This window comes from Leopardus geoffroyi, chromosome B1 (assembly GCF_018350155.1).
Source record: "Leopardus geoffroyi isolate Oge1 chromosome B1, O.geoffroyi_Oge1_pat1.0, whole genome shotgun sequence".
Classification (NCBI taxonomy): Eukaryota; Metazoa; Chordata; class Mammalia; order Carnivora; family Felidae; genus Leopardus; species Leopardus geoffroyi.
Genome location: NC_059327.1, coordinates 150,019,979 through 150,047,169, shown reverse-complemented (window position 1 = coordinate 150,047,169; position 27,191 = coordinate 150,019,979). Strand labels below are relative to the sequence as shown.

At 35.4% G+C, this 27,191-nt stretch overlaps 1 protein-coding gene across 1 annotated transcript in view; it reads right to left on the bottom strand.

Moving 5' to 3' along the window:
• LOC123596456 (transmembrane protease serine 11C-like) overlaps positions 1 to 17,560 on the bottom strand; it is a 53,178-nt gene extending 35,618 nt beyond the window's left edge. Inside the window, exons 1-3 of the mRNA XM_045474947.1 lie at positions 17,505 to 17,560; positions 8,710 to 8,828; positions 1,388 to 1,506 (exon numbers count right to left, since the gene is read on the bottom strand). Coding sequence (XP_045330903.1) covers positions 1,388 to 1,506; positions 8,710 to 8,828; positions 17,505 to 17,560 — 294 coding nt within the window. The remainder of the gene's footprint in view (positions 1 to 1,387; positions 1,507 to 8,709; positions 8,829 to 17,504) is intronic.
• Between the last annotated feature and the right edge of the window lie 9,631 nt (positions 17,561 to 27,191).

Sequence of the window (27,191 nt, the reverse complement as noted above, 5' to 3'; positions counted from 1 at the left end):
TCTCAAAAATAAATAAACATTAAAAAAAATACAAATGAGTTAAAAACCGAGAATGAGGATTGTTAAAGGAGTCTGAAGCAAGGTGTCAGGACTGGTGGTTGATTGACCAACATGACATGATAATTGATAAAAACTAATAATTTTACAATATTCATTTTGAGATAAACATAGGTTAATTGATTTGAATGATTTGATCTAAATTTATAGAAGAAAAGGTGATTTTCTTAGTTTGGGTATATTTTGAATTATTTTGAAGTTATATATTAACTTTGTTATGTTTATAATTTATTAAGAATACTAATGATGCTCTGCTTTAGGTATGTTTTTAGGTTATCTTTTTTTAAGGGCTTACAGAATAATAGGACTTTTGCTAAGATGATGATGTGTTTCATCTTATATGACGCCTACAACAATCCCATGATGTAGGTATTTGTCATATCATTTTTTACTTGAAGAAACTGAGATGTGAAGAGATTAAGTGATTTGTTTAAGTTTATGTAGCTGGTAAATGGCTAAACTTAGAATTGAACAAGGACTCTGCGTCCAATGCCTATTCTTAACCATTGTATTATATTGCACCTTTGTTATTTCCTTTTTATCATAAAGCTACAGGAAAAGTGGGAATTTTCTTTCCCCATTTTTTATATACTAACTCTTAGTATAATGGTAAAGGCATACAAAGACTTTTAAAGACTGAATTTATTAGAAACTTGGAGGTAGTGGGATGTTACGGAAAGAATGCAAGCTTCAGTCAGATCGAAGATGTCCTGTCAAGAATGCACTCAAAGAAATGGGAGGCGAATGATGCCACCCCTGCTTTTGGCAGGATTTGGTTTGTTTGATAGAATTACTTGAGCTAATGAGAGTGTATCTATGTCCAAGGAGTAGTCAAGACTTTTCATTAGGGTTTAGTCAGCTAAAGGTTAACTTAAACACACTCTTAAGTAGACATTTAAAATTTTTTACCACATTGAGGAGATACAAGATGATCTTTATTTTGGGCTATATGTTCTCTTCTACACTGGCCATTCTTCCTTGAAGCACTTCTTAGTTAAGGATCAGGAACAACATGTATTTGTTCAGGTATCTTGGAGGTAGGATATATTTTATTCATTTTTTAATACATTAGAAATACTCATTGACTATCTCTCATGTATCAGGCATTTCTTAGTGTTCTCTAAATATGTCCCTCTTACATTTTTTTTCCTGTACATGTTTTCTGACTGACTTTCTGAAAGGACTATATTAATCTAGAACTAAGATAGTAGTAAGAAATAGTATGAAATTACCAATCATTTCCAAGTTGGAAGGTTATTATTAGGATTCTGGCACTTCTAGGAACATAACATTTAAAAGGGCAATGCACAGAAAAAAAAATTCAACTTACCAAAGATACTATCTTTTTATTTAGGTCCATATATTCTTGTGAATATGGTTTTTCAAACTTGCTGTCATAGTCAATATTATTGACTTTAAAGCTGATACGATAGTAGAAAGGTGTCTTTGCTGGAAAGGAGAGAAAAGAAAAGTTACACATTGTGTAACTACTTTTCATTCTTAGGAGAATCATGTGAAATATAATATTCTGATTAAATTGCAGGTAACTCAACATTTAAATAGTTTTGATTCCTAGTGATTGTTAAAATAACTTTGACAGAGCAATGTTTATTAACATAATCTAGCTCTATAACTTTATCCAAAGATTTATTCGGAATTTTTAATGTAAAATTTTAATGTGCCAACTTTCAAGTTTGGATCCTCTGAAAATAAATATGTTACTATGAGAAATGATATTAAGGCATAGGTAATTATCTTAGTTTTTGTGCTCTTCACATATCACAATTTAGGAAAATCAGCAGAGGCCTAGGTTTTATCATTTGTTGTGAAGCACCTAGAAAGTTAAAATGAATAAAAGAGAAAGTAAAATGAAACATGACTTGTAAGCACTGCAAATTAAGTAAATAGAAGAAAGAAATCAAACTTAAAACTATAGAAAAGTAAAGCTGAGTTGAGTGTTAAACTGGACTATACTATTTTAATACATCAAATACACTATAAATTAAATTTTTTCTTTCAGCTTTTCTCAGGTCCTTTTGTACCTCTCCATTCCATAAACTAGGAGGGCACAATGAGAAGAGAGAGAAAGAGAGAGGGCTCAAACTCTTTAAAAATTGAAGAAGAGGGAATACTTCCAAACTCATTTTATGAAGCCAACATTACTTTGACACTAAAGCCAGGTAAGGACACTACAAGAAAAGAAAACTACAGACTAACATCCCTGATGAATATAGGTGCAAATATCCTCAACAAAATACTGAATTTAACAACACATTGAGAAGATCATACACCATGATCAAATGGAAATTATTCTTGGGATGCTAAGATGTTTTAATATACACAAATCAATAAATGTGATTAACAGAAGAAAAATAAAAATCATGATAATCTCAATAGATGAGGAAAAATAATTTGATAGAATATAGTACAACATCTTTCATGATGTAAAAACATTCAACACGTAGATTCTAGAAGAAACATACCTCAACATAGTAAAACTATATATGACAAATCATAGCCAACATCATATCTAGTGGTGAAAGGTTAAAAGCTTTTCCTGTAAGGTCAGGAATGAGGCAAGGATGCCCACTGTCTTCACTCTTATTCAACATAGTACTAGTAGTTATAGCTACAGCAATTGGGCAAGGGAAAGAAATAAAAGGCATCCAAATTGGAAAGGAAAAGGTAAAACTGTCATTATTTGCGGATGATGTGATATAGAAAATCCTATAGATTCCAAAAAAAATTACTAGAACTAATCGAGTTCTGGAAATTTGCAAGATAGAAAATCAACATACATTAAGCAGTTGTGTTTCTATACAGTAACAATGAAACGTCTGAAATAATATATGTTATGGTGGTAATCATTTCAACTCAATATGGTGTATCAAATTAATTCACTGTACACCTTCAGCTACACAATGTGTCAACTATATCTCAATAAATCTGGAAAAGAAAATTCTGAAGACCATAGTATTTTTGTTGTTATATATTTTTATTCATAAATACTCTATGACTTTTTATTTTTCTATTAGAATATCAAGATTGAGAATCTATGGTATTGAGGCAATGTTAGGTTATATTAACTTCTTAAACTACTAAATGAATTTCAAACGCTAAAGAGGAAAGCCGTTATCTAGCTCTGGTATCTGTAAGACACCAAACCCTTAATTAGAAAGTAGAGTGGTATACTAGGTGTTGATGTTGACATTCAGAAGAACCAGCAGACTATCATAATAAAAAATAAGCTCCTCTCCTTCAAATGTAACCTAGACCTTGAGCAACAAAAGACATTTATGACCTAGAATTTCTTCTAAGTGTTATTTTCATTGTTCTTTTCCTTCCTAGAAGAGTCATATTTTTCAAATAATCAGGACACACGCTGAGCTAGGGTTTAGGGCTCCAGGGAGGACTTGATCCTGACTGATTCACCTCTTTGTATTTTTATTAAAACATGTTTTAAATTTCCTAGTGATTTTTAAAAACTGAGATATAATTGGGGCGCCTGGGTGGCGCAGTCGGTTAAGCGTCCGACTTCAGCCAGGTCACGATCTCGCGGTCCGTGAGTTTGAGCCCCGCGTCAGGCTGTGGGCTGATGGCTCAGAGCCTGGAGCCTGTTTCCGATTCTGTGTCTCCCTCTCTCTCTGCCCCTCCCCCGTTCATGCTCTGTCTCTCTCTGTCCCCAAAATAAATAAACGTTGAAAAAAAAAATTAAAAAAAAAAAACAAAAAAAACAAACAGATATAATTGACATATAACATTATATTAGTTTCAGGCATACAACATAATGGTTTGATATATGTATATCAAGTATAAATATATACACATATTTATATATATTATATATACATACATATTATATATATTATGTATATAAGTATATATTTATATCACACAGTAAGTCTGGTTAACATCTACTCAAGTGATTTTTATGCACATTAAAGCTTGAGAAGCAAGGCTTGGGTAAGTAGCTCTCAGCCTGGGTTTCCAATTAGGATCACAGGTGGAGTTTTAGGAATTGTCATCACTTGTGCCCTTTCTCATAGTCTGTCTATTCTGGGTGGGAGCATCAATGTTGTAATTAAGTTTTCCAGGTGATCCTAAGGTGAGGCCAGGGTTAAGTATGAGGGTCGCTGAGTATATTTCTGAGAGTTGAGTTCAGCCTTTGGTTCAAGGGGAGGTAATAGGGTCTGTTCTACCTGGATTTGGTGGGGGCAGGTCAATGTAGCCTGTATTATACATGCTGTAGGAGAATTTTGGGGCATCTGTAGGAAGGGAAGTTCCCTGAAGATAGGCAAGGAGAGACTCCATGTAGGAACTTATTACTTCTGAAGCTCTCCTGAAAGAAAGGACTCAAAAGGGGTCTTTCTTGTATTTCAAGGCCCTTCTGTCTGGCTGTGGTGGTAGCAGGTGAAGGGTCTGTGCTGAAGCCTTTAAAGGAATATTCTCAAGATGAGATGTAATTTCTCTACATAACCTCACCAAAGGAAGAAACACAGCAAAGGAAGAGGAAAGGACAGAAATGGAAGGTTCTCAGGTAAGTATTATTTCCTGGGTCAGGGCCCGTGTCTACTTTTCCTCCTGCAAGGCCCTGCTTTTAGAACATGCAGACATTTACTTCTATACCTCTTGTGTTCCTGCCTAATAAGTTTGTTTCAACTACTTTTTTTCCATGTCTTCCTATGGCAGTCAAGTTTAGCTCCTTCTCCCCTATAGCCCAGAGCCCTCTCTCCATGTAGACTTCCCCTTTCTCCATTCAGACTTCTGATATTCCTTAAGCAATTCCTACTATGAATTACTGACCTGCAACTACTGAAAACGTTCCCTTTGCAATAGATCAACTTGGGAAGGTGTGGATATCCATGAGTCTTATGGGGGATGAGGTGGGTCCTGGGATATTAGTGAAGAAGGAGAATAGTGTTTAGGTCTCCTCCATGCTCTGTCAGCTCTTTGTGGACCAGGATTAAGAAAATGCATATCTAAACAGGATGGTATTAATGGCCCAGAAACCTGAGAAATTTCTGTAGGTTAGAGGATACATGCTCTCCAAAATGCTTAAAGAAAGCTTACTTAAATACACAATTAGAAATTATAGAAAATGGGCACTTTATATGGCTTGACATTTGAATACAACTGATATTTTTATGATTAGATTTAAATCATAATTTACCTGTTTTTCTGGCCAGTAAGAAAACAGCAGTTATTATGTGTCCTTTGGCAAATATTAGGCACCTGATATCAATTTGCCCCATTAGCGCTGATGTTAACTTCATTCACTTGGTTCAGTTGCTCTCTGCCAGATTCCTTCTAATGTGATTCTAAGGTACAGCCAGGATTAAAATTCATTGCTCTGGATTAGGCGTCAGCAAACTATGAAATCTAGCCTACTACCTGGTTTTGTGTAGCCTGTGAACAAAGAAAGGTCTTTACTTTTTTTAAAAGTTGGAGAGTCAAAAGAATAATATTTTGTGACATGTGAAAATTATATGAAATTCAAATTTTAGTGTTTATGAATAAAGTTTTATTGGGAAGCACTACATTTATTTATGTATTGTCTACTCTAGCATAGCAATAGACTCAAGTAGTTGTAATAGAGACTATAATGGCTCATCAGGAGGAAAGTATTTACTTTCTGGCCCTTTGTTGGAAAATTGTGCTGACCCTGCTGAACACTTTTAGTTCAAGAGTAGTGTGATGCTCTAGCAACTCTCCTCCATTACTGCTATATCTCCATTATAGCACCTAGCCTAGTATTTGCCATTAAATACATAGTAGTCACCCAATGAATGCTTGTTGAATTGAATCTGGGTAATTTCAGTTGCCTTTTTTCTTTTTTCTTATCTATTTATCTCTTAAAAAGTTAACCAAACAGAAAACACAACATTATCATTATATAGAGTCATGGGAAGCAGACAAAGATAGGTATCCTGGGGTGAATATTTGTGTGGGGCTTTGGTTTTTCCAGCTGTCTTTCCAGTTTTTGTGAGGAGATGGCTCATTGCTTTCAGGTTTGGAGTCTGGCATAGTGAACTAGAAAATATTCAAATGGTACTGAAAGCTTCATCCAAAAGAGAAGCATCGTAAGGCTGCCTCTATATGATGCCATGCCAGAGCATCTGCATAAAAAGTTTAAAATTTGGTTCACCGGACTGAGATTTGGTTTATTTACTGACAAATCCTTTTCTTAAAAGGATCATTCGATTCATTTAGTGTTTTAGTTCATGTAAGATATTGTGGCATCAGGTATATGAACTTAAGGTGAAAAACCAATGACTTTTAAAAAGATAAGCCCTATCAAAGTACTTAACACAGTCTCAGGAGGTTCTATTCTTGTTCCCACAGGCTTACTATGACTTGAGAAAACTTACATTGTTAACAAAACTTACCTATTCTGATGCAGAGGTACTTAATCAGGAATATTTTCCTTTTTAGAAGTTTTTATAAGTCACTAAAGTTTATGATTTCTGGAAATATGTATGGCTAACTCTAAGAGTGAGATCATAAATATATTAGAATTCATATTCCTTTTCACATAGGTAGATTCTTCTAGGCCTACTGAACATATCAGTATAGAATTTTGCTTTAGAATAAATTGCAAATGGTGATTATGCACACACACACACACACACACACACACAAATATATATACTGGCATTACAAACAAGTATAATTTAGTAACCATAAAAACAATTTTGTTTTTAAATTCTTTAGTAGCAAATAGTATTATGGTCACCATAAACCACAAAACATGGTCTCAATTCAGAAATTAAAATGCCCAGGTCTGCTTTTAAATCACAGTTTGAACTTGATGTAAAGTTTTTTTTCCCCTCTTACCAAGCTCTTTACTCACCCAGTCCTGTTATTCTTCCTTTCCCACTTCATTAACTGGATGTGGACCTCTCTAGGTCCTTACTTGAATGGTTAAGAATTTGTCATCTACTTTAGTGCTCTAAGAACTTAGTACATATTTAAAACGAGTTTCCTTCTAGGTTTTTCTGAAATTGGTTTCTCTTTCAAAGCTCATTTCTCAGCTTGACATGAGAGGGAAAACATCTATTATTCATGTATTGGGGAGGTCTTCATAGTATGAAAACTTTACAGCATACCTATCTCCAAAGATAACCTCTTTAAATATCTTTTCTTCTCTCTAGTTTCTGGCACTTTTGTACTTTTGATGAAAGGCAGCAGGTTCTGTGTCTATGTCTTGAGTGAGCAAATCTTATTCAAGGATTTATGAGCATATTGCATGACTCTGACTCTTGGCCTGGCTTTGGTAGCAGCTGGCATTGCAATCTACCAAGGATCATGTTCACACAGTCTATGTCTAGGAAGGGTGTGTATGGAAGATGAAGTATAGCAGTAGAAACAATTTCTGGGGAGAGGACCTCTTTACTCCACTGTGTACAACTCTATTTTCTCTATGGAAATTCTTTTCACCTTATAAACTGAAATGGTTGTTTACTTAGCTAGACAGTTTTTTCCTAAGTGTGTTTTTTCAGAAAATACTATTCTATTCTAAAGCAGTGGTACCCAATTTATGAGCCATGAATTACATAGGATAGCAGCATGGTGATAACAGAAGATGGTTCTAGGGAAAAATATTTATGTATACACCAGCCATTGTTCTAGACTTAAAAAATGATGATTCTTGTACATATTACTGATTTTCAGACATAGGTAGATGTAGTTAATTAAATACAAGTTAATTAAAAAAATTTTTTTTTTCAACGTTTATTTATTTTTGGGACAGAGAGAGACAGAGCATGAACGGGGGAGGGGCAGAGAGAGAGGGAGACACAGAATCGGAAACAGGCTCCAGGCTCTGAGCCATCAGCCCAGAGCCTGACGCGGGGCTCGAACTCACGGACCGCGAGATCGTGACCTGGCTGAAGTCGGACGCTTAACCGACTGCGCCACCCAGGCGCCCCAATACAAGTTAATTTTAAAAGAATTGCTAAATTTATAGTTGTCTTTATTATGTCAACAAAGTATTCTCTTGTGCGAATGTAAAAAAAAATATTTTTCTATAAAAAGGTCCTCATTCTTGAAGAGGTTAGGAAATAGTTAAAGAAAGTTACAAGAACAGCACATGGCAAATTTGGTATAAAGTTCTGTATTTAAGAAAGATTGATCTTGAGGATCCCATATTTTTTTCCTATTTTATGCAAAGTTAATAAAAATTTGTATTTGTATTGACTTTTTAAATTATATTCCTCAATAGTAGGGAATATTATACTTTTTTAGGAAGAATTTTATGAGAAGAAAATATTCCATGAGGGAAATATTATAAGCTTTGAAACAAAATAGCTTAGAATCCCACAGTGTAGGGGCTTTTATGTTTGTTAACTCATCAATTATCTCTTCAGAAAGGAACTGTGGGAGGAACTGTGGCTTATTCATCAACATATTCCCAGAACCCAAAGTTTAGCTGGATTTAAAAAAGAATACACCAAATCTCTGCACTTAGAATATCCTGAGCCAAAAGTCACTAAAGAACAGTTTTTAGTAAATGCTGTTAAACTTAAGAAATTCTCTCTGCTACATAACTTTGTCTGACTTCTTTCCTTCCTCCATTCTCAAAATTCATAATTTTCCCAATAATGGAATCAATAATTCTGTGTGATTAGTAAGTCAGACACAGTGACTACTTACCATAAGTGGCAAAGTAAACAATGAGTCCGATGATTACTGCAGCAATAATCAGCATTAAGATACCCAGGGTAATCTTTCCACATGTTGTGAGTTTCATTATTGTGTTTGGCTCTGTTCCTCTGAATAGAAAGGTACAGGAAAAGCAAGTGTTAATATGAGCAAGATATAGGACACTATAAGAAATAGTATGGACTTGACATTAAGTATAAAAATGGATTCTTTTATTTTATGGATTCAATGGACTGCTGAACTTGAAAAATAACATGTAGAACTAGTAGATATAATATTTGGCCTGCTTATTTTTCAGCACATATGAATAATAATGGTAATCCTAAAACATTCATTTAGCAAATATTTATAGATGTTCTATGGACTAGGCATAGTAATGGGAACAAAGATCTCTTTCCTTATGGAGATTACATTTTACTGAGGAGAGATAACCAACGTAGAGTATGATTAATAAAATAAGATATATAACTGTTAAAAAAATCTTAAGTGCTATAGGAAAAGTAGAGCTAGTTAAAGATCAGAAATGTGGGAGGGTATGTGAGATGGTAGTGGCAGGATGTGGCATTAGAGTGGTCAGGTTAGGTCTACTGAGAAGGTAAAGTCCGAGTAGACTTGAACAGATGATGTTGTTGGCGATACAGGTTTCTGGAGTGTCCCAGGCAGATGGAACAACTTTGCAAAGGCTATGAGAGTAGGATATTCCTGGAAGGGCATGTTAGGAGGGCACTGTGACTGACTCAGCAAATGAGGATAATAGTAGTAAGACAGTAATTCTGAAAAGTTCCAAGGCCCACATCACATAGGACTCTGTGGGTCATTGTAATAATTTTGGCTTTTTATCTGAGTGAAATGTGAGCTTTGGGCAGAACAATATGATCTGATTTAATTTCCTTTAAAAATGTTTATTTATTTTTGAGAGAAAGAGAGAGCACACAAGCAGGGTAGGGACAGAGAGAGAGGGAGACACAGAAACTGAGGCAGACTCCAGGCTCTGAAATGTCAACTCAGAGCCTGATGCAGGGCTCGAACCCATGAATCTTGTGATCATGACCTGAGCCGAAGTTGGACACTTAACTGACTGAGCCACCCAGGTGCCCCAATCTGATTTAATTTCTTAATGGGATCCCTCTGACTGCTTTGTGGAAAGTAAATTATAAAGGGCAAGGATGAAAGCAGAATAAGATAGGAAATGATTATAATAATTCAAGAACAATTTGATGTTGGTTTGGACCAGAGTGGTAGAGGTGGAAGAAATGAAAAGGGGTTGAATTTGGATATGTTTTGAGTATAGAGTTGGTAGGAGTTATGGATGCATTGGTGTGGAATATGAGTAGAAAAGAGATGTCAGAGATGGTTTTCAGTTCTTTAGCTTGATGAGGGAGTTATCCTCAACTAAAGTGGGAAGTCTGCTGATCTATCAAGTTTTGAGGGGATGACTATGAGTTCACTTTTGTTCATTTTGTGTTTTAGATGTCCCCTAGTCAACCAAATGGAGATGTAGGTTGGATATCCAAGTCTGGAGTTTGAGATAGAGGTTTGGGCTAGTAATATAAATTTAGGATTCTTCAACATATAGGTTAGTATCTGAGACTAGAAGGGATTACCAAGGGAGTAAGTATAGATAGAGAAAACCAGGACATGGTCACTAGAACACTCTCATATTAAGAAATTAGGGAGAAGAGGAAGACCAAGCAAAGGAGACTGAGAGGGGCAATTAACAAGGGTAGGAGGAAAAGCAAGAGAAAGTGGTGTCCTGGGAGCCAAAAGAAGTGTATCAGGCATAAGGAAGGAGGTTAACTGTGTCAAATGTTCCTGACAGCTCAGGATGAGGAAATGATCACTGAAAATGGACCATTGGATGAGCATTATCGAGGTAAATGATGACCTTGATGCATGAAGTTTTAGGAGTGGAAGGGGAAGAGAATGGTTAGAGGTGGTTTCAAAAGAGAATGGAAGTAAAGTGACTAGAGACAATGACCACTGACCATTCTTTAAAAGATTTTACTGAAAAAGGTGATAAAGAAATGGGACTATACACAGTGAAGGAAATGGTATCAAGAGAAATTGTATTTTATCATGGAAAACTTTGAATATGCCTAAAAACAGAACAGTTTAATAAACCTCCATATATCCATCACATAGATTTAAGAACTGTGAACATTTTACAATATTTCATTTGTTTTTGAAACGTTTTAAAGTGGTTATAGAAAAGTAATTAGATCATGACATTCATCCGTAAATACTTTATTTTCTTTATAAAAAAATAAAGGTATTAAAAAACATGACCATTGTAATACCTAATGAAATTACCAATAATTCCTCAGGCTCTAATACCAAATTCATATTCAAATACCTCTAAGTTGTCCTCAAAATGTCTTCTACAATTTGTTGTTGTTGTTGAACAAAAATCAAATCAAAATCTTCACATTGCATTTGGTTATTATACTTCTTATCTTTTAAAATCTAAAACAGCTTCCATACTCTGCCCTCATTTAAAAATTTTTCATGACATTGATTTACCGAAGGCACTGGGTCAGTTGTCTTACAGAATACCTCAGAAGAAGAGAAGTTTGTGTATTTGTGTTTTAAAAGTTTTTAATTAAACATTTTATTTTGTGACAATTAGACTCATATGTTGTAAGAAATACAAAGGGATCTCTTGTACATTTTATGAGTTTTCTCAACGGTAACAAATTGCAAAACTATAGTACAGTATCACAATTGGGTATTTAGACTCAAATAGTCAGGTTACCTAACATTTCCATCACAAGGGTCCCTGTGTTGCCTTTTTATAGCCACACCCACTTGCCTTAGGTCCCCTTACCTTCCTTAACCCTTGGTGACCACTAGTCTCTTCTCCTTTTCTATAATTTTGTCATGTCAAGAATGTTATATAATTGGAGTCCTACAATATGCAACTTTTTGGCTTTTGCTTTTTTTCACTCAGCAAAATGCTCTGACAATTCATTCGGGTTGTTGCATATATCAATAGTACTTTAAAACAATTTTTTAATTGCTGAGATGTATACTAACACTATTGGATATGTCATTGCAAATATCTTCTCTCATTCCACAGGTTGCCTTTTAGTTTTATTGATTCCTTCACTGTACAGAAGTTTTTGTTTTGATATAGTGCCAGTAGTTTATTTTTGCTTTTGTTTTCCTTGACTTAGGAGATATATCTAGAAAGATGTTGCTATGTCCAGTGTCAGAGACATTCCTGCTTGTGCTCTCTTCTAGGATTTTTATGGTTTCAGGTCTCACATTTAGATCCTTAATCCATCTTGAGTTTATTTTTGTGTATGGCGTAAGAAAGTGGTCCACTTTCATTCTTTTGGATGTAGCTGCCATTTTTCCCAACACCATTTGTTGAAGAGACTGTCTTTTTCCCATTACATATTCTTGTCTCCTTTGTTAAAGATTAATTGACCATATAATTATGGGTTTATTTCTGGGCCCTCTATTCTGTTCCATTGATCTACATGTTTATTTTTGTGCCAGTACCATGTTTCATTCAGCCAGCTTTGTAGAACATTTGAAATGTGGGGTTATGATACCTCCTGCTTTGTTTTTCTTTCTCAAGGTTGCTTTGGCTATTCAGGGTCTTTTGTGGTTCCATATTTTAGTCCAAATTTTAGGACTCTTTGTCCTAGTTTTGTGAAAATGTTGTTGGTATTTTGAAAGGGATTGCATTAAATCTGTAGTTTCCTTTGGGTACTATGGACATTTTAACCATATTTATTCTCCAAATCCATGAGCATTTAATATCTTTCCATTTGTATCACCTTCAGTTTCTTTCATCAATGTTTTATAGCTTTCAGAATTACAGGTCTTTCACCTCTTTGGTTAAGTTTATTCCTAGGTATTATTTTTGGTGCAATTGTAAGTGGCCTATATTGTTATTATTTATTTAATGTTTATTTTTGAGAGAGAGACAGAGCTTGAGTGAGGGTGGGGGGCAGAGAGAAATGGAGAAACAGAATTTGAAGCAGACTCCAGGCTCTGAGCTGTCAGCACAGAGCCTGATGCATGGCTCAAACTCATAAACTGTGAGATCCTGATCTAAGCTGAAATCAGACGCTTAACTGACTGAACCACCCAGGTGCCCCTGCCTATATTGTTATTTTGAAGTGAGTTTCTTGCAGACAACATATGATTGGGTTATGATTTTTAATCTATTTTGTTAATATCTGTCTTTTTACTGGTATATTTAGATAATTTACATTTAGGGTAACTATGAGTATTTTAGGGTTAAAGTCTGCCTTTTTAATACATTAATACCTTTTAATGCCTTTTAATACCTGCCTTTTTAATACCTTTAATACCTGCCTTTTAATACCTTTTTAATCCAAACAGTTTTAAAAAGCTCTAGGAGATTATTCATCATTATTCATAGACTCATGAATGTTAGAGGCATGAGATGACGTACACAATTTGGAAACAATAGTTAGACTGAGTAAGAGAATAACAGTAATAAAAGCTTTTAAAATAAGCTATCAAATTATTTATGAATTGGGAGGCAACTTTATTCTAATGCATCCATGTTTCAATATTGTTAAATGTTTTTCTTTGGCACACACAGAATGTGTGTGGAGGAAATGCCTTTTTTAGAAATTAAGTAGTTTATTGTACTCATGTTTATTAAGTATTTTCTATGTGCCAAACATTGTGCTAGGCAAGGGATATACAGTGATGAACAAAATCACTAATAAATGTGAACTGCAGGAACTGTAAAATATTAGTTTTGTTTTATGTACTTTATGCTATATGCTTGTTTGCAATATACTGGTAGTACTAATTTGTAAGGGCTGGTTAACAAAGGACCACAGACTGGGTGGCTTCAACAACAGAAATTTATTTTCTCACAGTTCTGGAGAATGGAAGTCTGAGATAAATTTGTTGGCAGATTCTGGGAACTCTCTCCTTGGCTTATAGATGACTGGTTTTCTCTTGTGTCTTCATATGGTCTTCCCTCTGTACATATGTGTGTCCTAATTTTTTTTTTTTCTGGCTTAAACAGAAAAATTTATTTCCTCACAGTTTTAGATGCCAGAAGGCTGAGATCAAAGTGTTGGCAGAATTGGTTTCTCCTGAGGTTTCCCGCCTTGGCTGGTAGATGGCCATGGTTTTCACATTCACATGGTCTTTCATCTGTGTGTATGTCTGTGTCCAAATTTCCTTTTCTTATAAGGATATCAGTCACATTGGATTGAGGCCCATCTTAATGACTTCCTTACAACTTAATTACCACTCCAGAGACCCTATCTCCAAATACAGTCAGATTCTGAGGTACTAGGGGTTAAGATTTTGACGTATGAATTTTGAAGGGACACAATTCAGTCAATAATGTTTTGGATTATATTATGTACTTGATGTTATATATTTAGTATTTTATATACTTTTTGTTTTTACCCTTGTGTATAATATTCTATGTATGCTTATGTTTGTGTGTATGTGTGTTTCATATATTTATATCAATATGCATTGAAATGACCATACTAAATCCTGATTAGTTTGAAATACCTACATTGATTTTATTTTTGCTGGAAAACAGAATCAAATACCTATCAAAAATTTATTTTTTTAGTTAATGTCATTCCCTGAATAGGTGATACTTCCTAAAGAGATAATATTAACTAGATATCCAATGCAGGTGAAATTTCCAAGTCTCATGTTTTTAGAAGTTTCATTTTACTTAAAAACCACTTTGACCATTTAAATATATTCTGTCTAAATTAGGTTTTCATCTTGCACATAAAAATCTATATCTTAATATTTCTATGAAAGTATGATGCTCAAAAGCAGTTTTGGTTCATAATAAAATAAAATAAAAATCCCTAAAAGACACTACACCACGGAAAATGTTTCCTTCTAAGTATCTACAATCTGACCAACTGACTGAGTCTAGAATAGTGCTTAAAATTTGGGGGAAGAGATAAATGACTAAATTATATGGTAAAACCTGGTAGCTTAATTTCCATAGATGAGTATGTTATCCTAAAGCATCTTCCTTCATACCTGCATATATATCTGTATATTTTACTCAACACAGCTTGCCATGGAATAAACCTCAATGAAAATGTGTTAATTGTAGTATGAAATTGGTTGCAAAAAGTTGGAGTATATTTTCTGTTCATCTCACTGTGCCCTTCTAATAGATTGAACTATCTAAAAACTGCTGCTTTTGTAGGTTAAAAAAATGGATATTGGTAATTGTATAATAATTGAACCTATAGATACACAGATATGCTTTATTTGTTGTTTCCTCTTGTTAGTCTATAAGCTGATATAAAAAGTGATTCTTGTAAACAAGAATTTGTTTACTAGGGAGATTGACTTGAAACTCCTCTCAGTGTAAAGTTCCTAAAATGAGAGACATGTAGTCTTTTAGAACTGGAAGGGACTTTACAAATACCCACACTTGTTTCCTAATTTTAAAGAGGGCATGTAAGACAGTATTTTCTCTTCAGGACCCTTCAAACCTAGGGAAGATAAGCATTCCAGGTAGATATTTGTCCTTTGATTATCAGCATATTTAGGGTTAGAGTTAAGATGAGGGTTCTTTTCTGATCTCTAGAAGGAGAAGTTTCCCCTGTGCATGTGTATGTATTCCTGAATTCAAAAGGAAAATTAAACTTTGTCAATATCCAGTTCATTTAAGTATTCCTCTAAAAAACAATGCCAGATATACAAATTCCATTTTCTCTAAGTGTTATTATTATTTGGAATGTTGGTTGAAAATAGACTACCTATTTGACAGAAATTAGGTCTTGGGTGTAGTTGCCATGAGCAATAGAAAACTTGTTTTGATTTCAGCAGCATGCCTTAATTTTTTCAAAGTGTTTTATTTATTCACTAAGTGTGTCCTGAAGCTATTCAGGTATAACAACAAAATGGTAATGATATTGAGGATTATTTAGCGATTTCAGAAAAAGTGGCTTTCTGGTGAGTTGTACTCTAAAAATTATTAATTCTTTGAATGGCTGAAACCAGAGTATGTCTACACATTATTTCTCACATACTGTTTATGGAACATAAGGAGTTGGTGAGTTAACGTGGGCATAAAACACATTAGAACCAAGATTAAACATTTTTACTAGACTTTTTGTTAACTCATGAGGATGAACAGCAACAATTTGGAAATCGTTTCAGGGATTCCCTTATAGCTAATTAAGCTAAATATGAATGTGAATATGTATGACTGTTTCTTAAAGCTGTTTATTGTGAAGTTACATCCTGCACAATCTTAAGCTGTTCACCTAGAATCTAGATGTTGGCAAGATAGTGCAACCAGAAAAGTTGTCCAAAGATTTTATCAAAAATATGGGCCAGGCTCAAGGGGTATCAAAGCCCCTTGTTAGAGTATAGACCAATGCGTATGTGAACATTTATCTTTGTGTTAATCTGATTAGCTTAAGAATCAAAACACAAAAATTATTTGTTCATCTGTGTGTACCATGGAACCAGCCAGGCCATTTGCTTGATTTTTCAGGCCAACTGCTATCTGAGCATATGGCATAGCTAATGGGAAAAAGTTAAATCCCCTGTTTTTGTTTCCCGCTAAAATTTTAAATCACACCAGCAAAAATGTCTAGCAGTGAAGCATTGTGATGTTTCAATAATTAAAAATTAATACTTAAAATTTTTGTCTGCCACATCCTGAAGGTAAAATAGCCTATTGTGAACATAAGTATTAATGTCTCTATTATCGACATACATCATTAGAAATAGATACGTATAACTATCTTGTATTCTTTCAATTTTCAAAATGAAATTCTTTCTAAAAGTAAAATGCCCCAGTTTTACTTCAACAGTTTCAGCATACTTTTCATGAATGCTTTAGTTTTGCTGGAATGATGTCTCACAAAAATTAGCAAGATCAATGGATTCTAATGATTAAAATTTATCACTTTTTTATTTTTTATATGAAATTTATTGTCAAATTGATTTTCATACAACACCCAGTGCTCATCCCAACAGGTGCCCTCCTCAATGCCCATCATCCACTTTCCCCTCCCCCCCACTCCCCATCAACCCTCATTTGTTCTCAGTATTTAAGAGACTCTTATGGTTTGCCTCCTTCCCTCTCTGTAACTTTTTTCTCCCCCTTCCCCTCTCCCCTGGTCTTCTGTTGAGTTTCTCAGGATCCACATATGAATGAAAACACATGGTATCTGTCTTTCTCTGCCTGACTTATTTCACTTAGCATAACACTCTCCGGTTCCATCCACGTTACTACAAATGGCCAGATTTCATTCTTTCTCACTGCCAAGTAGTATTCCATTGTATATATAAACCATATCTTCTTTATCCATTCGTCAGTTGATGGACATTTAGGCTCTTTCCATAATTTGGCTATTGTTGAAAGTGCTGCTATAAACATTGGGGTACAAATGCCCCTATGCATCAGCACTCCTGTATCCCTTGGGTAAATTCCTAGCAGTGTTATTGCTGGGTCATAGGGTAGATCTATTTTTAATTTTTTGAGGAACCTCCTCATTGTTTTCCAGAGCGGCTGCACCAGTTTGCATTCCCACCAACAGTGCAAGAGGGTTCCCGTTTCTCCACATCCTCTCCAGCATCTATAGTCTCCTGATTTGTCAATCTTAATCATCCTTGTTTTTTTTTCATTTGGGATATATATTGCTCCTATTTTTATAAAAAGGTTATTTTTAAAAATAATTTTAGGATACACATGAAATTACTTTAAATAATTTGGTCCCTTCAGAGAATTTCCCTGAGGAGCAATGGCAAACCCCCCTGCCTCCCATGTGCCTTCAGCCTACCTGTGCTGCAGCGGTGTCCATACGTGCTGTCTCTGAGGATCCTGTCTCTGCGCCATCTTGTCTTCCAGTGCTGTGTGGGGCAGTCATTCTCTACCTATTTAGCTTACGAAATCCTGTAACTTTTATGTTTTATGATAATGATCACACTTAGCACTCCTACAAACGCCTCATCTTCAAAGCACTTTCTGAACATTTACTAATTAATTTTATATTAGTAAAACATGAGCTCTGTATATGCTGCTCCATAAATAATCCTATGACCCAAGTGAAGGCGAAATTTAAAACTCTCTTTTGTTGTGACTGAGGAACAATAGGGTTACCTGCTTTGAGAAGGACAGTGAGTCTTTACTCACTGTTGCATTTTGTGAATTTGGAGACGAGTGGCTACTTCTCACTAAAATCCACTTCCAAAGATGTGGGGATTTCTTTATTGCTTTTTGGAAGAAGGCTAATAGCTCTCCAACTTCTAACCCTCCATTAGGATCTGAATGCTGTCCAGTTTGTAATTGTCCTGCCTCCGTCAACCCATATATCATCCTTTCATGAATTCCTCCATGAAATTTTTACTGCTATTCTAATACTAGCACACATTAAAACACTTTCATTCCCTGAAAATCCAAAGGGTGCTGATTTTATTTTTATTAAAAATAGATATGGATTTAACCAGTAATCTTCCAAGTTTTGGATAGCATTCTGGTTCTTAGCAGCCAATTTAGATCTTGGTGTGGAGACTAGATAGGACACATCCTAAAGTTTAACCACCCGGAAGAGAAAATTTGCCAGAGGCCAGGGACCAGCAGTAAGGGAGAAACTAGTTATTCTGGAAAAAAGTCTTCCTTGGGTAACAGGTTTTTTTAAAGAGACTCAACCTTATTATATGATAAAGCAGAATCATTGTTCTACCTATACTATCTCCTTTCTTCCCAAACATGTAAAGGGAAAGATAATCAGAGAAGTCATATTTGCATTAGAATGAAAATGAACAATAATGACAGTTCTTGTATCAGTTATTAATAGGACTTTGATCAGATATATTTACTTTAAAATTTTCCATTTTAATTGTATTTGAGTGTTCCAGACTCTATGCCTTTGCCTATGTCCTCAAAATTTCCGGTATGTTCTTCTCACTCGCATTTGTCTTTGTAAATCCTACTCATTCTTTAAGGTTAGCTCAATCCTTACTTTTTCCATGTGGACTTCTCAAAATATACTGCTCTATCACCTGAAGCTCACAATCTCCTGGGATCTCACACATTGCAGAGTTATCATGATGGTTAAGCACTTAAGTGAGAGATTTCAGTGTACTGAAGCGGAGAGACCCTAAAGTAGTTTTGCTGAGTTTGGTGCTGACTGAGAGCGGTGGCAGACAGCGGTCCGTTTATTCTGTGCTTCTAAGAAGTGTGCAGAAAATGTGTGAGAAAGCTGGTTGACCTGTTGGAAAACTGTGCCAACAGTTAGTAGCAAGATTTGTTGAGGCTGAATCAGAGACAAAATGGGACCCCAGACCTCTGAGAGGACAGGCGTGGAGGGTTGATAATGCCTGCGGACCAAATAGGCCAATGTGTCTGTCTGGAAAGGACAGTCTAGACAATAACTGTAGATCAGCCCCTCAGCCCCCATTCTTTGACCCTACGTAAGCTGGGATACCTAAAACTTAGATAAAGAGAAAGAATATGGTAACTTGCCTGAGAAAACCCCAAACTATCTAGGAAAACCATGGATTGATGAAATCTAATAAGAATAGAGTGTACAGTTACCACCATTAGGCAGAATGGGGGCTTGAAAGAGTGACATGATAAAGAAAATTACTTTTGGTGGGAGGCATACTTCAGTTTATTGCATGAAAATGTATCAGCTGGAGTAGCAAATTTGTGTGAGCTTTAAAGTTGGGGAGCATTTTAAGTTATACAGAAAAGAAGTTTTAAGAAAAGTTTTAGTTTTTAAGCAATGGGATGTTTAGAAGTATAAAGGAGAGATAGGGGATAGCTTTAAAAAATTATATAGAACAAAGACCCATAGAAAGAGGTTATAATGAAGTTACAGCTCTAAGTTTCCGTTTACATTCCATAATTTTATGTGTTTGTGTCTTCTCTATATATCTAACACTTGTGATCATGTATACTAGAACACTTAAAAAAAACTAAAAGTATTTTTTTTGTTACAACTCTGTGTCCACTTTAAATCTTTTTTTTTTTTAATTTTTTTGTTTGTTTATTTTGAGAAGGAGAGGGAAAGTGAGAGGATGAGGGGCAGAGAGCAAGAGAGAGAAAATCCCAAGCAGGCTCCGCACTGTCAGCACAGAGCCCAACGTTCCATAACACAAACCTTGAGATCATGACTGGAGCTGAAATCGAGAGCCACCTAGGCTGTGTCCACTTTAAAAGCTATTGTTAAAAATCTACCAACTATAGGATTGAAATGAGAAAGGTTTAAAAATGAATTTTTTTTCTTTTTTTTCTTTTTGAGAGACAACACTTGTGGGGAGGGGCAGAGGCAGGAGAGAGAGAATCTTAAGCAGGTTCCATGCCCAGTGCAGAGCCAGGTTGGAGGGTGGTTCCATTCCAGGAACCTCGAGATCATGACTTGAGCTGAAATCAAGAGTCACAGGCTTAACTTACTGAGTCTCCCAGGCGCCCCTAAAAGCTAATTTTAAAATGAGTATTAACTGATACATTGATGTGTAAACTAAATGAAAATTTAAAATCTTTTGATAAGGTTAGAAGTTTAAAGTGATGTTAAAGGTAAAGTGTAAGTGAATAAGGCAGGATGCAAAGTAGTTTGATATTATTGTTAGAGGAGGTCATGGAAAGGACATGACTGCCAGTTGACCTGGGAAGAGAGCGACCAATTGGGGGCTCCTCACCCCTCCCCCATCCTTGGAATGTAACTTCTGTCCACCGTTCCCACAGTGGGAGCCATTTTTGATGCTGTAGCCTTGAGAGAATAATGTGTTGAGAATTTCTGGAGAGACTATGTGGCTGAAGCAGGCTAATTCCTCTGGGTAAACTGTTACGATTGCGGGTGACGTGCATATCTGCTCACGGACCTGGCGTTTTAGACAAGCCTTGTATGTAAGTTCCCTTGCTTCTTAAAAGTGTCGTCCACCATTCAGTCTGGAGCGGTCTGCCTCTTCCGTCTTTCTGTGTCCTCTGTGTATAGGGGCCAGTTTGCAAATCAACAATCATGATTACAAACCAAGTAAAAATATATATATGTTTAGAAGAAAACTAGACGATGAGAAAGTGAAAATTGATATTGTTGGCAGTGTCACCTTTTTTTTAAGCTTTTAATTCCTTCCCATTAATGTATCATTGCTTACATGGTAATCTTCTTTGAAGATGAAGCAATGTTTAAAACATTTTTTTGCACTTTTAACACTTTAGGTGAAAAATTTTAAGTGAATCCATTGTATTTAATTTATTAAAAATTTTTTAATGTTTATTTGAGAGAGAGAGAGAGCATGAGCAGGGGAGGGGCAGAGAGAGAGGGAGGCACAGAATCTGAAGCAGGCTCCAGGCTCTGAGCTGTCAGCACAGAGTCCCATGCAGGGATCCAACCCACAAACCAGGAGATCATGACCTGAACCGAAGTTGGACACTTAACCGATTGAGCCAGTCGGACACTTAACCGATTGAGCCACCCAGGAGCCCCTAAATGAAATGAAGGAAAAAAAATAAAGTTACTTTCCTATCCAGTGTTCTAATGGAATACATTTAATGAAAGGAAGGTTGGAAAAACCACAAAAGACAAAACAAAAATACTTCAATGTTTAAAAGGCACTTAGGAAAGAGGAAATATTATTAGCTTTTAAACATAATAAGCCATTTTAGAAGACATTGTTCTATGCAAAAATTTTTATTTACAATACCTAGAAAACTAGTTTAAGAGGTAATCCTGGAATATGTGCAACTCACAATTTGAGAAATAGTATTTATGGTTTTTATTATATATTAATAATAATTAATAATAATGCATACTAATTGTTGGTAATTCATATTTTTAAATATTTTTGTAAAAAATGGCTAACTCATAAAAACAGATATTAGTCAAATTCTCTCTTCTTACCTCAAAATACTTTTTTTATTGTGCATATGATTGTGTTTCTATAGATATATATAATTCCTTTAAGTTATATAATTGTATGTATTTGAAAGTGTTTATATCTGTGATCATGTCTCTGTATGTACCTAGCTGATCCATTAGCACTATAGCCTTTTCTAACTCAACCTGTATACTAAGAAAATTTTTTTGAAAGAATTTCACTAAAGTTTGAAACAAGTGCATTCTGTTTGTTTGTTTTTTTTTTCCAAATGTATTTTGATTTTAGAAACCATGATAAAAAAATAGCTGCATATAAAATTAAATTTCCTGTGGCTACAATCTCCATCTACTATGAGAAGAAATTTAATTTTCCTTTTAATGTCACTGGATTTTAACTTTCATTCATTCATTCCTTTGGCAAATATTTATTAAATGTCTATTATCTGTTATGCATCATGATGGGAATTCTGAGATAAAAGTCAAATACATTTGAATTCATCGATAATTTAGGGGCACCTGGGTGCCTCAGTTGGTTAAGTATCTGACTTTGGCTCAGGTCATGATCACTGGGTTCGTGGGTTTGAGCCTGTGTCGGGCTCTGTGCTGACAGCGCAGAGCCTGGAGCCCACTTCAGATTCTGTGTCCCCCTCTCTCTCTGCCCCTCCCCTGCTCGCACTCTTTCTCTGCCTTTCAAAAAATAAATAAACGTTAAAAAAAAAAAAAAACTAAGAAAATTTATTCCAACAAGGATTTTGTGGAATGTTTGTATACATGTATCGCGTGATTGTATACATTTCATGAGGAAGCTGTGATGTGTGACATGAAGCCAACTGCCCTGTATTTTTGTCTGCTCAGTCCCAATGATTATATAATTCAATATAAGAAACCTAATATGTAAATACACATACACAAATCTTGCTTTTTTAAGTGGTTAAAGCTTACTGAACAATTAAAATCCAGTGTGTCACAGTGTAGGATCCTATTGGACTTTTCCATATGTACATAAGTAATTGAAAATATATACTCAAACATTGGTCAATATTTTCTTTTAATTGATGGCTAACTTCAAGTTTGCTTAAAGTAAACATTGTCCTGAAGAATATCCTCTTAGATTGTTGACCCTCTAGTTCTTATTCCTTCCTTTTCTTTGCCTCATTTAGAGTCTTTCTTTGGTCCACTTTTAAATTATTTAGAAATTTTCAATTTTATTATTAAAATTTAAGAACATTCTTTAGAGGAGCATAATAAAAATCTCTTTTTGTTGGAGGCAGAGTGAAAGAATCCCTCTATTTAGAGAGCTCTTTTTCATGACACAGTTACTATTTTCTAATTTTCTTCTTTTTTTTTTAATTTTTTTTTTAACGTTTATTTATTTTGGGGACAGAGAGAGACAGAGCATGAACGGGGGAGGGGCAGAGAGAGAGGGAGACACAGAATCGGAAGCAGGCTCCAGGCTCTGAGCCATCAGCCCAGAGCCTGATGCGGGGCTCGAACTCATGGACCGCGAGATCGTGACCTGAGCTGAAGTCGGACGCTTAACCGGTTGAGCCACCCAGGCACCCCTCTAATTTTCTTCTTTTTAAAAAATTTTTAAGTTTATTTGTTTATTGTGAGTGAGGCAGAGATAGGATGAGCAAGGGAAGGACAGAAAGAGAAGGAAAGAGAGAATCCTAATCAGGCTCCACAGTCAGCGCAGAGCCAGACATGGGGCTCGAACTCACAAAACTGAGGTCATGACCTAAGGTGAAACCAAGAGTCAGATGCTTAACTCAGCCACCCACACACCCCTCTAATTTTCTTAATGTTACCAGTGAGCAGAACCCTACAATACTATATCTCTATGTTGGCATTTATCCCCCAGATTATATGAAAAAATGAAAGTCACGTTTACCTCTGGGTACCTCTCTAGAATTGGTGGAGAAGAAAGGAAATCTTCATTTTAATCTCTGAATTGGATAAATATTACCATAAAATTAAGGGCAGTTTGTGCTGTAACCAATGTTTCCTGAGCCAAGGTTGAGAAAAGAAAAAAAAAATGAAGTTACGGGCAATTTATATAAAACAAATTTGAGAAGTGTGTACAGAAAAGTTTTAGAGAAGGGATCATAAAAGCTTCAGATTTTAGAAGAGCAAAGTGTCCACGTTCTGAGAAGTGCTATAAACCAGATATCTTTTCTTTTTACCAGAATAATATAATTATATAGATTATAACATCAGAGGATAATTTTAAAGTTTTTTTTTTTTCAATTAGTCCAAATGGGTGGTATACACCTATCTTTGGAGCTAGTGTTGATTTCTTAAAAATAATCTTTATTGTATATGATTTTATTTTTTTATTTTAAAATAATTTTTTTTAACATTTATTTATTTTTGAGATAGAGAGACAAAGCATGAGCAGGGGAGGGGGAGAGAGAGGGAGACACAGAATCTGAAGCAGACTCCAGGCTCTGAGCTGTTTGTTAGCACAGAGCCAACGTGGGGCTTGAACTCACAAACTGTGAGACCACAACCTGAGCTGAAGTCAGACGCTCAATGGACTGAGCCACCCAGGCACCCCTATTTATGATTTTAACAGTTCATTAAAATTTGTACCTTATTAAATGTCTCTGACTCTCAAAAGTAGAGAGAAAGTGATATATCTAAGGTCAAAAAGAAACAGTGTTGAATCCTAAGACCATTCAGTATAAACAAAATGTTAGTGAAATCACTTCATGAAAAATGCATAAATCTAAACAAGAAAAGCAAGAGCAGGATTTTTCAGGTGGCCCATGATAAGTGTAAATGGTATGGAGTTAGGACATCATTAGAACTAGAAAAGAAGTTTAGAAATTACAGATAAAGTGTGATTCAGTCAACTACATGTGCAGAGGAAGATAGAGTAGTTTAAAACTATAATAGAACACTACTTCTAGCTGACTTAACCTGAAGCCCTGAAGCTTTTACGAACACCCCTCATACCTTCATCCTGGATTCCCTCTCACCATCTGTTTTCATTGTATTGATATGTATGGAAGCTTTAGTTTTCTTTCTTTTAGAGAGGGGAGTTTATTGGAGGCAGTGCCCAGAGGGAGTTCAGGGGAAGCTTTAGGTCCCCAGGACTGTCATTTCTTAGAGAAGTCAAGGTCCCGAACAGAACATTTTGATATAATGAGTTGGAGAAATTTTAAGGAACGGGTGATTAATAAAAGCTGAATGAAATGTTGAAGAGCTATCTCTTGAGACTCTGGACCCTATCAGAGAATCCTCTGTTATGAAGAAGTGTGACACAGGATTGGGGGAAGACTGAGAAGCTACTCTTTCTGCCCCTGCACAGACATCGTCATCATTCACAAGGGTTAGAAGTTTAGGGTAATCTCCAGAGATTTGTGGCCTCCATGTGAAGATAGGTGTCATAGTGGTGAGGCTTATGAATGGCTTCAAGGGCACTGTGGGCATATTTGAGCCTGGGAAAGAGGAAAACGGGCCAGCTTTAATGGATGCTTACAGATGGAAGCTGCATGGTTCCAAAAAGAGGCATGTGTGTTATATCGTCACACTGAGAGTGAGAATATGTTTAGAGAGAAACACGTGAGAAAGAACAAAGAAATTCGCTAAACCTTCTGAGTGTAATGATTTTGAAGGTACCAATTTGAATTACAGCTAGGGTATGTTTGTTGATGATAACGGATGTGAATACGTAAAAACTTCAGAAAAATCTAAATTATCAAAACGTGGTGACTCTCGTAATGTGGAGGGCACTGGTGAGAAGATGACTATCACAGTGTAGAGGAAATTGTGTTTAGATATTCTGATTCCTAGGTTAAAAATCAGAGTTTGGAAAATAAAAATAACGTGAAATTCAAATCATGCTAACGATTAGTTTCTAAAGGATAAATATATAGGCTTTAGAATCTGAAAAACTGCCTTGAGATCCTAACTCTGCAATATAACAGTTCTGTGATCTCAGACATTTTACTGAACTTCTCTGAACCTTAGCTTCTTATACACAGTTGTAATAATAATACCTCTCCTGGGTTTATTATATGTGAGACCTGGTAGTTAGTAGATGGGAGTAGCTACCAACTGCTACATCAGCTATGGAAGCAAAATCAGCTATTATAACTACCACTGTTACCATTACTCTTATTATTTCAGTTCATCCTTCCAATGAGTAGAGTGTCAGTCACCTTTGCTTGTTCCATTGTCATACATTATTTTCCAAAAAATTCCTGGAAAAAAATGAATTTTTGCTCCTATCGTTTCTACTTATCACAAATGCCTCTAACGAGGTAGAACAGCTAGTGAGAAATATGTGTGAATTCTAGAATAAAATAAATTTTCTTAGCTGAAGCATAACCTCAAAATTGGTCAAGACTGTGAATACATGTGTTTAACTGGGGTAACCCAGCAAATCTGCTTATGTGGGAATTTCCTTACAAAACTACTGCAAGTAAAAACAGCTATCTTTATAAAACTTTCATCTGGAGCAAGTTTTAACAGAATCGAGGCCCTTTTGGATCATCTGTAGGCTTTAGTGGTAGGGCAGGCCTAATATGTTAACGACCACACTTCCAATATATTTATGTTAGAATTCAGAGAAATTGTCTTTACTTCATGAATTCTACCCAAATGAGTATTGTAATGTAACAGAAGCTCATTTCATAATATTTCTGGCTTTATTTCTTTAATCAAAGAAAGCGATCCAGAAGGTATTTTTATGAGAACTTATTTTCTTCCACACTAACTTAAGGAAAGCACTTTGCCTGATCTGTGTGTGTAAAAGGGGAGATTTAACGTTAATTTCACTTAATGAGAAAATGTAAATGGTTGGTAACAGTAGAGTGTAAACTTTGAAGCTTTCACACTTTAATTTTTCCTGGTTTTGTCTGGCATGAATTCTGAAAAGGAGCTCAATGCAATCTGCTCAGAAAGAGATAGCCTTTATTTAATTACCCAACCATACTGGAGGGAACTGAAATCTTTCACCTAATAGGATTAGAAACTGCAAAAATAAAAGGATTTTGCGCTTCCTGCTAAAGAAGGACATTTCTTTTTTGAGTGTGATTAGATCTTTAGAAAAAGATGTCTTGCTTAAAATTAAAATCAAGGATTAATAAAAAATAGCTTTTTAAAATATATAGCTGGTAGTGCAATGTATTACTTGATTGTATAACTTTAGAGCAAAAATTCCCACTTAAAAATTTCTTTTTGGCTCAGAGTTATTTTTAACTCTATTTTTAAATCTTTTTTTCTTAGTAAGTTTTATATGGTCTGTTTCATACAATTTATTAAAATGCTCAGTTTACCCGAAGTAAAACGCTATGAACTAGGGAAAATTATTGTTGAAGCCTTACAGATAAGGAAATGGAAACACTGCCTATGACCTACCATGGTCCTTTAGTAGACCAATGTGAGTGGCAGAATAGTGTAAGTGGCTGGTGAGAGGTGGTGCACACAGATGGAGAGCATTGGTCTGAGTCACAGAACCAGCAGTTGAGCAGTCTCTGCCTTTTCCTACTGTGTGGGCTTGGTCACTTCAATTGACTTCTGACATTTTATCTGGAGTTTGAACCCCTGCTTCTTCAACTTAATGTGACCATCAGATCATCTTATGCATTGAATTTATTTCCTTATCTTTTTCTAAAAATAACAATATGCAAAAATGTC